At 39.6% G+C, this 12,948-nt stretch overlaps 1 protein-coding gene across 1 annotated transcript in view; it reads left to right on the plus strand.

Annotated features, from left to right (window-relative positions):
* The window catches only part of NUP205 (nucleoporin 205), a 373,309-nt gene that overhangs the window by 324,956 nt on the left and 35,405 nt on the right, over positions 1-12,948 (plus strand). Inside the window, exons 34-36 of the mRNA XM_053719689.1 lie at positions 1,186-1,352; positions 3,212-3,335; positions 4,017-4,142. Coding sequence (XP_053575664.1) covers positions 1,186-1,352; positions 3,212-3,335; positions 4,017-4,142 — 417 coding nt within the window. The remainder of the gene's footprint in view (positions 1-1,185; positions 1,353-3,211; positions 3,336-4,016; positions 4,143-12,948) is intronic.

Genomic DNA, 12,948 nt, shown 5'->3' on the forward strand with positions numbered 1-12,948 from the left:
AGAGGTGGCCCAACGTTGCTGGGGGAATCACCAGTCTCGGACACAGTGTGGGCTGCAGTTAGGAGCTTAAGGGAGCTGGATGGGGGGGGTTTAAACCACACCATCTCAGCTGCCTTAAGCCCTATAAACACCCAAGACTTGCTGTGTAAAAGGCAAGTGTCTGCTCTCTCAAGTAGTGTGTTTTGGGCATGTAAAGTTAAAACACAATTTTTCAAAAAAAATAAAAACACACATTTTAAAATACATTTACGCTTATATTAAGCTATCAAAAAGGCTAAGAAGCCTCATTGACCCCTTGTTATAAAGTCCATAAGCCCCTCTTTAAAATAAAGCCCCTGTATAAGTTTTAATCGTCTGGTGATCACTGTGGTAATAGTGATCACCTATGTGCACATAACTATAGAGTTTAGGGGGGAACACCATTGTTTGCGACCTCGTTTATTAAAGTGTTAATCTATTTTATTTTAATGACAGGGTCTCTAAGCACTTAAAATATGCCACCAAAAAACCCTAGAGAACCCCAAGCCCAGAAGCCCTTCTTAAAACAAAGCCCCTATATAGGTTTTAATAGTGATCACCTTGTGTGAATAAATGTGCATTTATTTGAGTAGAGGCGCATAGGAGCCCCTATGAGCACATAAAAGTTATATAACTATGCTTAAAGCCCCTTCTTTAAAGTGAATGTAAATTTAGATAATAAAGTGCCCGTTTTTAAAAATCCGATTAAAAACAGGGGCACTTTAATTCATAAAAATTTACATTTCACTCGTGTTGTGAAAATACCTTTTAATCTTGATAGCCACTTAGAGAAAAAAAAAGCGCACACACCATTTTTTGCAACATTGTTCTCATATATTCATAAAATATATATAATATTGTATAATTTGAATCTGCTGGTTCTGATAAAAAAAAAACTTATGTGTGGGTTTCTCTCTGAAAATTGGGCTACAGTAGGTCTTAAATGTTAGTAGCATCTAAAAACTCCAAAACAGCATAGTATAGGGGTGGAAATAGCTCAGCAGTTAAGGGGTTAATTTAGAACTATAAACTACTGCTCCATTTATATTTTAGTGTGTATGTATGTGTGTATATATATATATATATATATATATATATTTATTTTATATATATAATAGATATTATTTTTATAAAGTGCTTTAACTACAATTTATTTTTTTCCTGCAGACTCCCAAGTGTCCATCCTTCCCTCTTGGCGCTTGCCAGGATTAGGTGTTGTGCTATACCTTCTAAAACAAAGTGCTAACGACTTCTTCACTTACTACGATATTCACAGGCAGAGTGTCAGCAAGCTGCAAAATGTGGAACAGCTTCCTCCTGATGAAATCAAAGAGGTACCCAAAAGCTTCAAAGACAGATTTTGGAGATAATTATATCTGCCTTGATAAAAAAAAAAAGCATATTTTTTTACTGATAGGTTGATTGGTTATTTCCTACTTGTAAAGATGGGACTTTGACTTGTGAAATAGAAGGCATTTCCTTTCTTAATCACATCTATATGATCAATGTTTCACTAATTGTGACATATTTTATGCCATCTTTACAAAGTAGCGCTCTGCGATTTCACTGTACTTCCTTTGTTTCCAGGAAGCAGTTGGTAGATTTGTGAACCTTAGCTCCCTAATATACAGCACCTTTAGTGACCAATTATTTACATCATATCAGCTGGCGTTTTAGATTTTATGAGAAAAATTTGCTCTCTGAAATAATTCATAGCAACTCTTAGTCCTCTTAACTGCCAGTGTGGAGGATTATGTGATGTCCTCCAGGGTGCCCCCCCCTTCTGGTGCAGATCCTGAAGACTTCCGCATTGCAGCTGGGAATGGAAACTGCAGTCTCCTTCCCTATTGTCAGCTCCATTGGAAACTTACTGTGACATACATGTGTGATGATGTCACAGTGACTTTCCTGTTAAAGAAACAGTGTACTGGGGTGGGGGTGTTTCAACCTTTTATTGTGTTCCAGTTATTCATTTTACCTGCTGTGGGGTATTACATTTTTGACAAAATATAGGTAAAGGAGCTACTTGTCATATAAAAAAAAAGATTGTTTTACTTGTTCTATCCCCATCTGTACTGAAAATGTCAGTACATACAATAAGTACTGGTTATAGAAAAGATTTTTTTTAAAAAGTAATTTGCGCTCCTAGTCGGACATGGGAGAGGGTACTTAAATGTTCCTTTTCAGTTGGACTATCTAAGAATCGGTCTTTGTGTATACCACGGGACGAGATAAGATATGGCCTGCTCTCCCTGCAAGCTTAGCCCATTTGATGTGGTTGTGGTATAAAGGTAGCAGAAATTGCTATTTATCCTAAACCCAAATCCCTTAAAGAGACAGTAAACACCTTGATATTTTTATGTAAAATGTTTCGTTAAGCATAATCAAACTACTTTGCCGTGTATTTCCATTATTTATTTTGACCTTTTCATGTTAAGTTTTGAAAATTGATTACTTAAATTTTAAACTTGTTTTAAAAACGTTAAGGCTTTACTGATATATTTTTCTACAGCAACACAACATAACTGTCTTGTAATTACAAGGTGTTTGCTATCCCTTTAAAGTGATATGAAACGCAAACATTTTCTTTTGTGGTTCAGATAGAGCATATCATTTTTAAAAAGTTTCCAATTTACTTCTACTATTAAATTTACTTTGTTCCCATGATATATTCTGTGCTTAAGAGATACCTAGGTAGGCATCTGAAACACTATGTGGCAGGAAATAGTGCTTCCCTCTAGTGCTCTTCCAAATGGATAACATTCTTGCAAAACTGCTGCCGTATAGTGCTCTAGAAATGGGCCGGCTCCTAAGCATACATCCCTGCTTTTCGACAAGATACCAAGAATACAAAGAAACATTGCTAATAGAATTAGAAAGTTGTTTAAAACTGCATGCTCTATCTGAATCATGAAACAAAAATGTTCTTTTTCATATCCCTTTAAGGCATGATTGATGATAATCATGTTCACCACCACCAGTTTGATGATGATTTTTTTCCCCACCATTTGTGTTTATATATTTTTTATTGGAAAATATGGTGTGCATTTTAAAAGACTTTAGTGCCAAATTAGTGTGAAATACTAAGTGCTCCCTAGTAAGCACCTGTTATGTTGCTGTTATCATACATTTATAAAAAAAGATCTGTTGTATTCATCTGCCTTCTTATCTCTTCTTTATCTCCTTATCCTAGCTATGCTTATCGGAAATGCCAGTTGGTGTAGATAAAATATCAACCACTCAGAAGTATAGTTTGGCTCGGAGAAGACTGGTCAAACTCATCAACAGCAGAGCTAAGTTACTGTCTGTCTGCTCCTGTATCCTTTTGTCAGTTTACAGAAATTGTTTTAAAGATGGACTGAGAGAACAGTTCAGGCATGGGACGTATATTGTGATCAAGCTATATAATAAGGCCAGTATGTACTTTGGTGCCCACAGATGCTTGTATATATACTAAGTCCAGGGCACCAAACCAAATCCTTCAGAATTTCTTGCATGCAAGTTCAGATGATTTTAAACTTTATTGCTTACTTTTCTTTACCTTTCCAATCTATTAGAAGAGGGGCTGTTTGAATTGGTAAAACCTTCCACGTTATGTAAACAATAATAAACATCTAGTCAAACATGGGAATACATTGTTTAACAAAGTTGCCAAATGTGCTTTTGTTTGTTTTGTTTTTTTCTAGGCTGTATTAACAAAAGTAAATCCTAATGACACTTACCTATCAAAACCTCAATAAAATGCAATGCTCCTTGCACAAAAATGGATTGGAATGTTGATCGAATTTAGATGCACTTTGCCAGAAGAATGCTGTTTTTTTAGGCTTTTGTCTTCAGCTACAGGTGGCAGGTTGTTTACTGTATATGTTAGCTTTCTGCTGCAACTCTAGGATAAAGGCATCTATCTAATGCATTAAAGTACAAAAAAAATCTCTTCAGTAACCCTTGTCTGTATGTTCTGTCATAGAATTGTTTTCCTTTACTGATAATCTTCCTAGATATCATAGAAACCTGTCTGTTCATTCTGTGGCGCCACCTAGAGTACTATCTGCTTTACTGCATTCCTACTGATACTCAGGACTCCCTATTTTCAAATTCAACATTTAGTAGCAGAAGGTTTCAAGGTAAGCAATTTGATTTATTCACTATTCTTGTATACTAAATGCTAGTTATGAGAATAGATAGCTTCAATGTATCAAACTTCCTTAAGAGATAAAAAGGGATAGTTCTGTCCTCCACTCATCACTAAACATTTTCTTGTTTAGCGCTCGCGAACTAACTCCGCTAGAAGTAAGCTTTTTTTGCACGTATCTGGTAGCACTCGTATTACTAGTTGAAAGTAAACTTTTTTTTTATAAGTACTTATTCTAGCTTTTTGAGAGCATCAGGTATATCATGCACATTCACATCTTCCTCCATAGAAGTCAATGGAGCAACAAAAGTGTGCTGGGAGGACAAACACCCTAATCGCTCGAGAACTCGAAAGCTTATTCTCAATTGCACTAACCGTACATGAAAATATAAAGTGCACTAACCAGACAAGAAAATATGAATATTTCACATTCCAATGTTCTTCACATAGCTAAATATATTCTATGTATTCATAAATGCATTTTCTTTCATGTAATTGGCAAGAGTCCATGAGCTAATGACGTATGGTATATACAGTCCTACCAGGAGGGGCAAAGTTTCCCAAAAAAACGTCAAAATGCCTATAAATACACCCCTCACCACACCCACAATTCAGTTTTACAAACTTTGCCTCCTATGGAGGTGGTGAAGTAAGTTTGTGCTTGATTTTTATGATTTCTTCTGTGATAAGGGTTCTCTGTTATCAGTCGTAGGTATTCATCTCCTACCTCCCTTTTCAGATCGACAATATACTATTATATACCATTACCTCTGCTGATACTTTTTCGGTAATGGTTTGGCTATCTGCTATATGTGGATGGGTGTCTTTAGGTAAGTATGTTTTCATTATTTAAGACTCAGCTATGGTTTGGCGCTTTATGTATTAATATTACATTTTAAATATATGTTTCTTTCATGTAATTAGCAAGAGTCCATGAGCTAGTGATGTATGGGATATACATTCCTACCAGGAGGGGCAAAGTTTCCCAAACCTCAAAATGCCTACAAATACACCCCTCACCACACCCACAATTCAGTTTTACAAACTTTGCCTCCGATGGAGGTGGTGAAGTAAGTTTGTGCTAGATTCTACGTTGATATGCGCTCCGCAGCAAGTTGGAGCCCGGTTTTCCTCTCAGCGTGCAGTGAATGTCAGAGGGATGTGAGGAGTATTGCCTATTTGAATGCAGTGATCTCCTTCTAAGGGGTCTATTTCATAGGTTCTCTGTTATCGGTCGTAGAGATTCATCTCTTACCTCCCTTTTCAGATCGACGATATACTCTTATATATACCATTACCTCTGCTGATTCTCGTTTCAGTACTGGTTTGGCTATCTACTATATGTAGATGAGTGTCCTGGGGTAAGTAAATCTTATTTTTTGTGACACTCCTAGCTATGGTTGGGCACTTTGTTTATAAAGTTCTAAATATATGTATTCAAACATTTATTTGCCTTGACTCAGAATGTTCAACTTTCCTTATTTTTCAGACAGTCAGTTTCATATTTGGGATAATGCATTTTAATTTAACATTTTTCTTACCTTAAAATTTGACTTTTTCCCTGTGGGCTGTTAGGCTCGCGGGGGCTGAAAATGCTTCATTTCTCTTGTTAAGTGTATCCAGTCCACGGATCATCCATTACTTATGGGATATTAACTCCTCCCCAACAGGAAGTGCAAGAGGATTCACCCAGCAGAGCTGCTATATAGCTCCTCCCCTAACTGCCATTACCAGTCATTCTCTTGCACCCAACGACTAGATAGGATGTGTGAGAGGACTATGGTGATTATATTTAGTTTTATACCTTCAATCAAAAGTTTGTTATTTTATAATAGCACCGGAGTGTGTTATTCCTTCTCTGGTAGAATTTGAAGAAGAATCTACCTGAGTTTTTACTATGATTTTAGCCGGCGTAGTTAAGATCATATTGCTGTTTCTCGGCCATCTGAGGAGAGGTAAACTTCAGATCAGGGGACAGCGGGCAGATTAATCTGCAAAGAGGTATGTAGCAGCTTATTATTTTCTGACAATGGAATTGATGAGAAAATTCTGCCATACCGATATAATGTAAACTCAGCCTTAAATGCAGTAGCAGCAACTGGTATCAGGCTGTCATGTATGTATATTTTACACTTCAGTATTCTGGGGAATGGCACTTCACTGGAATTATACTGTGTGCATAAGACTTTAGCCTAATTTGCAGGGACTGGCAACAGGCTCTTTAATAACACTTAATTTATGTTAAACGTTTTTTGCTGGCATGTAAAATCGTTTCATTTTCTGAGGTACTGGGTGAATAAAATGTTTTGGGCATTATTTTTTCCACTTGGCAGTTGTTTTATTTAATTTATGACAGTTTACTGATCTCTCTCACTGTTGTGTGTGAGGGGGAGGTCAAAAAATTCAGTCAGAAGCTCATTGTATTTCCTGCATGATCCGGTTCATCTCTACAGAACTCAGGGGTCTTCAAAACTTGTTTTGAGGGAGGTAATCATTCACAGCAGAGCTGTGAGGTTGTAGTTGACTGTGATAAAAAACGTTTATTTCTGTAACCTTTTTTTCTGCTATCAGGGTTAGTTATCCTTCGCTAATGGGAACAAGCCTTTGCTAAAATTGTGTTTTTTACAAAGATTAGATGCTATAACCTTTCAGTTTATTAACTTTCAACTGTCATAACTCTTTCTGTGCTTCTTATAGGCACAGTACGTTTTCATATTATAGTAAATTACTTGAAAAGTATTTCCAAGTTGCTAGTTTATTTGCTAGTGTGTTAAACATGTCTGATTCAGAGGAAGACATCTGTGCTATATGTGCTAATGCCAAAGTGGAGCCCAATAGAAATTTATGTACTAACTGTATTGATGCTACTTTAAATAAAAGTCAATCTGTACAAATTGAACACATTTCACCAAACAACGAGGGGAGAGTTATGCCGACTAACTCGCCTCACGTGTCAGTACCTGCATCTCCCGCTCGGGGGGTGCGTGATATTGTGGCGCCGAGTACATCTGGGCGGCCATTACAAATCACATTACAGGATATGGCTACTGTTATGACTGAAGTTTTGGCTAAATTACCAGAACTAAGAGGTAAGCGTGATCACTCTGGGGTGAGAACAGAGTGCGCTGATAATGTTAGGGCCATGTCAGATACTGCGTCACAACTTGCAGAACATGAGGACGGAGAGCTTCATTCTGCGGCTGACGGTTCTGATCCAAACAGATTGGATTCAGATATTTCAAATTTTAAATTTAAGCTGGAAAACCTCCGTGTATTACTAGGGGAGGTGTTAGCGGCTCTGAATGATTGTAACACAGTTGCAATACCAGAAAAAATGTGAAGGTTGGATAAATATTTTGCGGGTACCGTCGAGTACTGACGTTTTTCCTATTCCTAAGAGACTTACTGAAATTGTTACTAAGGAGTGGGATAGACCCGGTGTGCCGTTCTCACCCCCTCCGATATTTAGAAAGATGTTTTCAATAGACACCACCACACGGGACTTATGGCAAACGATCCCTAAGGTGGAGGGAGCAGTTTCTACTTTAGCTAAGCGTACCACTATCCCGGTGGAGGATAGCTGTGCCTTTTCAGATCCAATGGATAAAAAGTTAGAGGGTTACCTTAAGAAAATGTTTGTTCAACAAGGTTTTATATTGCAACCCCTTGCATGCATTGCGCCTGTCACGGCTGCAGCAGCATTTTGGTTTGAGTCTCTGGAAGGGACACTTGAATCAGCTCCATTAGATGAGATTACACACAGGCTTAAAGCTCTTAAGTTAGCTAACTCATTTATTTCAGATGCCGTAGTACATTTAACTAAGCTTACGGCTAAGAATTCCGGATTCGCCATTCAGGCGCGCAGAGCACTGTGGCTAAAATCCTGGTCAGCTGACGTTACTTCTAAGTCTAAATTACTTAATATACCTTTCAAAGGGCAGACCTTATTCGGGCCCGGATTGAAAGAAATTATCGCTGACATTACAGGAGGTAAAGGCCATGCCCTGCCTCAAGACAGAGCCAAACCTAAGGCTAGACAATCTAATTTTCGTTCCTTTCGGAATTTCAAAGCAGGAGCAGCATCAACTTCCTCTGCTCCAAAACAAGAAGGATCTGTTGCTCGCTACAGACAAGGCTGGAGACCTAACCAGTCCTGGAACAAGGGCAAGCAGGCCAGGAAACCTGCTGGTGCCCCTAAAACAGCATGAATTGAGGGCCCCCGATCCGGGAACGGATCTAGTGGGGGGCAGACTTTCTCTCTTCGCCCAGGCTTGGGCAAGAGATGTCCAGGATCCCTGGGCGCTAGAGATAATATCTCAGGGATACCTTCTGGACTTCAAATACTCTCCCCCAAGAGAGAGATTTCATCTGTCAAGGTTGTCAACAAACCAAATAAAGAAAGAGGCGTTTCTACGCTGCGTACAAGAGCTTTTATTAATGGGAGTAATCCATCCAGTTCCACGGTCGGAACAGGGACAAGGGTTTTACTCAAATCTGTTTGTGGTTCCCAAAAAAGAGGGAACTTTCAGGCCAATCCTGGATTTAAAGATCCTAAACAAATTCCTAAGAGTTCCATCGTTCAAAATGGAGACTATTCGGACAATTTTACCCATGATCCAAAAGGGTCAGTACATGACCACAGTGGATTTAAAGGATGCTTACCTTCACATACCGATTCACAAAGATCATTACCGGTATCTAAGGTTTGCCTTTCTAGACAGGCATTACCAGTTTGTAGCTCTTCCATTCGGATTGGCTACGGCTCCGAGAATCTTCACAAAGGTTCTGGGTGCTCTTCTGGCGGTACTAAGACCGCGAGGAATTGCGGTAGCTCCGTACCTAGACGACATTCTGATACAAGCTTCAAGCTTTCAAACTTCCAAGTCTCATACAGAGTTAGTACTGGCATTTCTAAGGTCGCATGGATGGAAGGTGAACGAAAAGAAGAGTTCTCTCTTTCCACTCACAAGAGTTCCCTTCTTGGGGACTCTTATAGATTCTGTAGAAATGAAGATTTACCTGACAGAAGACAGGTTAACAAAGCTTCAAAATGCATGCCGTGTCCTTCATTCCATTCAACACCCGTCAGTAGCTCAATGCATGGAGGTGATCGGCTTAATGGTAGCAGCAATGGACATAGTACCCTTTGCACGCCTACATCTCAGACCGCTGCAATTGTGCATGCTAAGTCAGTGGAATGGGGATTACTCAGACTTGTCCCCTACTCTGAATCTGGATCAAGAGACCAGAAATTCTCTTCTATGGTGGCTTTCTCGGCCACATCTGTCCAGGGGGATGCCATTCAGCAGGCCGGACTGGACAATTGTAACAACAGACGCCAGCCTACTAGGTTGGGGCGCTGTCTGGAATTCTCTGAAGGCTCAGGGACAATGGAATCAGGAGGAGAGTCTCCTACCAATAAACATTCTGGAATTGAGAGCAGTTCTCAATGCCCTTCTGGCTTGGCCCCAGTTAACAACTCGGGGGTTCATCAGGTTTCAGTCGGACAACATCACGACTGTAGCTTACATCAACCATCAGGGAGGGACAAGAAGCTCCCTAGCAATGATGGAAGTATCAAAGATAATTCGCTGGGCAGAGTCTCACTCTTGCCACCTGTCAGCAATCCACATCCCGGGAGTGGAGAACTGGGAGGCGGATTTCTTAAGTCGTCAGACTTTTCATCCGGGGGAGTGGGAACTTCATCCGGAGGTCTTTGCCCAAATACTTTGACGTTGGGGCAAACCAGAGATAGATCTCATGGCGTCTCGACAGAACGCCAAGCTTCCTCGTTACGGGTCCAGATCCAGGGATCCGGGAGCGGTTCTGATGGATGCTTTGACAGCACCTTGGACCTTCGGGATGGCTTATGTGTTTCCACCCTTCCCGATGCTTCCTTGATTGATTGCCAGAATCAAACAGGAGAGAGCATCAGTGATTCTAATAGCGCCTGCATGGCCACGCAGGACTTGGTATGCAGATCTAGTGGACATGTCATCCTGTCCATCTTGGTCGCTACCTCTGAAACAGGACCTTCTGATCCAGGGTCCCTTCAAACATCAAAATCTAATTTCTCTGAAGCTGACTGCTTGGAAATTGAACGCTTGATTTTATCAAAACGTGGTTTTTCTGAGTCAGTTATTGATACCTTAATACAGGCTAGGAAGCCTGTTACCAGAAAGATTTACCATAAGATATGGCGCAAATACTTATATTGGTGCGAATCCAAGAGTTACTCATGGAGTAAGGTTAGGATTCCGAGGATATTGTCTTTTCTACAAGAAGGTTTAGAAAAGGGTTTATCCGCTAGTTCCTTAAAGGGACAGATTTCAGCTCTGTCCATTCTTTTACACAAACGTCTGTCAGAAGTTCCGGACGTTCAAGCTTTTTGTCAGGCTTTAGCTAGGATCAAGCCTGTGTTTAAAACTGTTGCTCCACCATGGAGTTTGAACTTAGTTCTTAATGTTTTACAGGGGGTTCCGTTTGAACCCCTTCATTCCATTGATATCAAGTTGTTATCTTGGAAAGTTCTGTTTTTAATGGCGATTTCCTCGGCTCGAAGAGTCTCTGAGTTATCTGCCTTACATTGTGATTCTCCTTATCTGATTTTTCATTCAGACAAGGTAGTTCTGCGTACTAAACCTGGGTTCCTACCTAAGGTGGTCACTAACAGGAATATCAATCAAGAGATTGTGGTTCCATCTTTGTGTCCTAATCCTTCTTCGAAAAAGGAACGTCTGCTACACAATCTAGATGTAGTCCGTGCCCTGAAATTTTATATACAGGCAACTAAGGATTTTCGACAAACGTCTTCCCTGTTTGTCGTTTATTCTGGTCAGAGGAGAGGTCAAAAAGCTTCGGCTACCTCTCTCTCCTTTTGGCTTCGTAGCATAATACGGTTAGCCTATGAGACTGCTGGACAGCAGCCTCCTGAAAGAATTACAGCACATTCTACTAGAGCTGTGGCTTCCACTTGGGCCTTTAAGAATGAGGCTTCTGTTGAACAGATTTGCAAGGCTGCAACTTGGTCTTCTCTTCATACTTTTTCCAAATTTTACAAATTTGACACTTTTGCTTCTTCGGAGGCTGTTTTTGGGAGAAAGGTTCTTCAGGCAGTGGTTCCTTCCGTATAAAGAGCCTGCCTGTCCCTCCCGTCATCCGTGTACTTTAGCTTTGGTATTGGTATCCCATAAGTAATGGATGATCCGTGGACTGGATACACTTAACAAGAGAAAACATAATTTATGCTTACCTGATAAATTTGTTTCTCTTGTGGTGTATCCAGTCCACGGCCCGCCCTGTCACTTTAAGGCAGGTAATTTTTCCATTAAACTACAGTCACCACTGCACCCTATGGTTTTCCTTTCTCTGCATGTTTTCGGTCGAATGACTGGTAATGGCAGTTAGGGGAGGAGCTATATAGCAGCTCTGCTGGGTGAATCCTCTTGCACTTCCTGTTGGGGAGGAGTTAATATCCCATAAGTAATGGATGATCCGTGGACTGGATACACCACAAGAGAAACAAATTTATCAGGTAAGCATAAATTATGTTTTTATTGCGTCATTCTTGGCGCGGACTTTTTTGGCGCAAAAATTCTATTTCCGTTTCCGGCGTCATACGTGTCGCCGGAAGTTGCGTCACTTTTTGACGTTATTTTGCGCCAAAAATGTCGGCGTTCCGGATGTGGCGTCATTTTTGGCGCCAAAAAGCATTTAGGTGCCAAATAATGTGGGCGTCTTATTTGGCGCGAAAAAATATGGGCGTCACTCTTGTCTCCACATTATTTAAGTCTCATTTTTTATTGCTTCTGGTTGCTAGAAGCTTGTTCTTTGGCATTTTTTCCCATTCCTGAAACTGTCATTTAAGGAATTTGATCAATTTTGCTTTATATATATGTTGTTTTTTCTCTTACATATTGCAAGATGTCTCACGTTGCATCTGAGTCAGAAGATACTACAGGAAAATCGCTGTCAAGTGCTGAATCTACCAAAGCTAAGTGTATCTGCTGTAAACTTTTGGTAGCTATTTCTCCAGCTGTTGTTTGTATTGATTGTCATGACAAACTTGTTAAAGCAGATAATATTTCCTTTAGTAAAGTACCATTGCCTGTTGCAGTTCCTTCAACATCTAAGGTGCAGAATGTTCCTGATAATATAAGAGATTTTGTTTCTGAATCCATAAAGAAGGCTATGTCTGTTATTTCTCCTTCTAGTAAACATAAAAAATCTTTTAAAACTTCTCTCCCTACAGATGAATTTTTAACTGAACATCATCATTCTGATTCTGATGATTCCTCTGGTTCAGAGGATTCTGTCTCAGAGGTTGATGCTGATAAATCTTCATATTTATTTAAAATGGAATTTATTCGTTCTTTGCTTAAAGAAGTCCTAATTGCTTTAGAAATAGAGGATTCTGGTCCTCTTGATACTAAATCTAAACGTTTAAATAAGGTTTTTAAAACTCCTGTAGTTATTCCAGAAGTTTTTCCTGTCCCTGATGCTATTTCTGCAGTAATTTCCAAAGAATGGGATAATTTGGGTAATTCATTTACTCCTTCTAAACGTTTTAAGCAATTATATCCTGTGCCGCCTGACAGATTAGAATTTTGGGACAAGATCCCTAAAGTTGATGGGGCTATTTCTACCCTTGCTAAACGTACTACTATTCCTACGTCAGATGGTACTTCGTTTAAGGATCCTCTAGATAGGAAAATGGAGTCCTTTCTAAGAAAAGCTTATCTGTGTTCAGGTAATCTTCTTAGACCTGCTATATCTTTGGCTGATGTTGCTGCAGCTTC

This window comes from Bombina bombina, chromosome 6 (genome assembly GCF_027579735.1).
Source record: "Bombina bombina isolate aBomBom1 chromosome 6, aBomBom1.pri, whole genome shotgun sequence".
Lineage (NCBI taxonomy): Eukaryota > Metazoa > Chordata > Amphibia > Anura > Bombinatoridae > Bombina > Bombina bombina.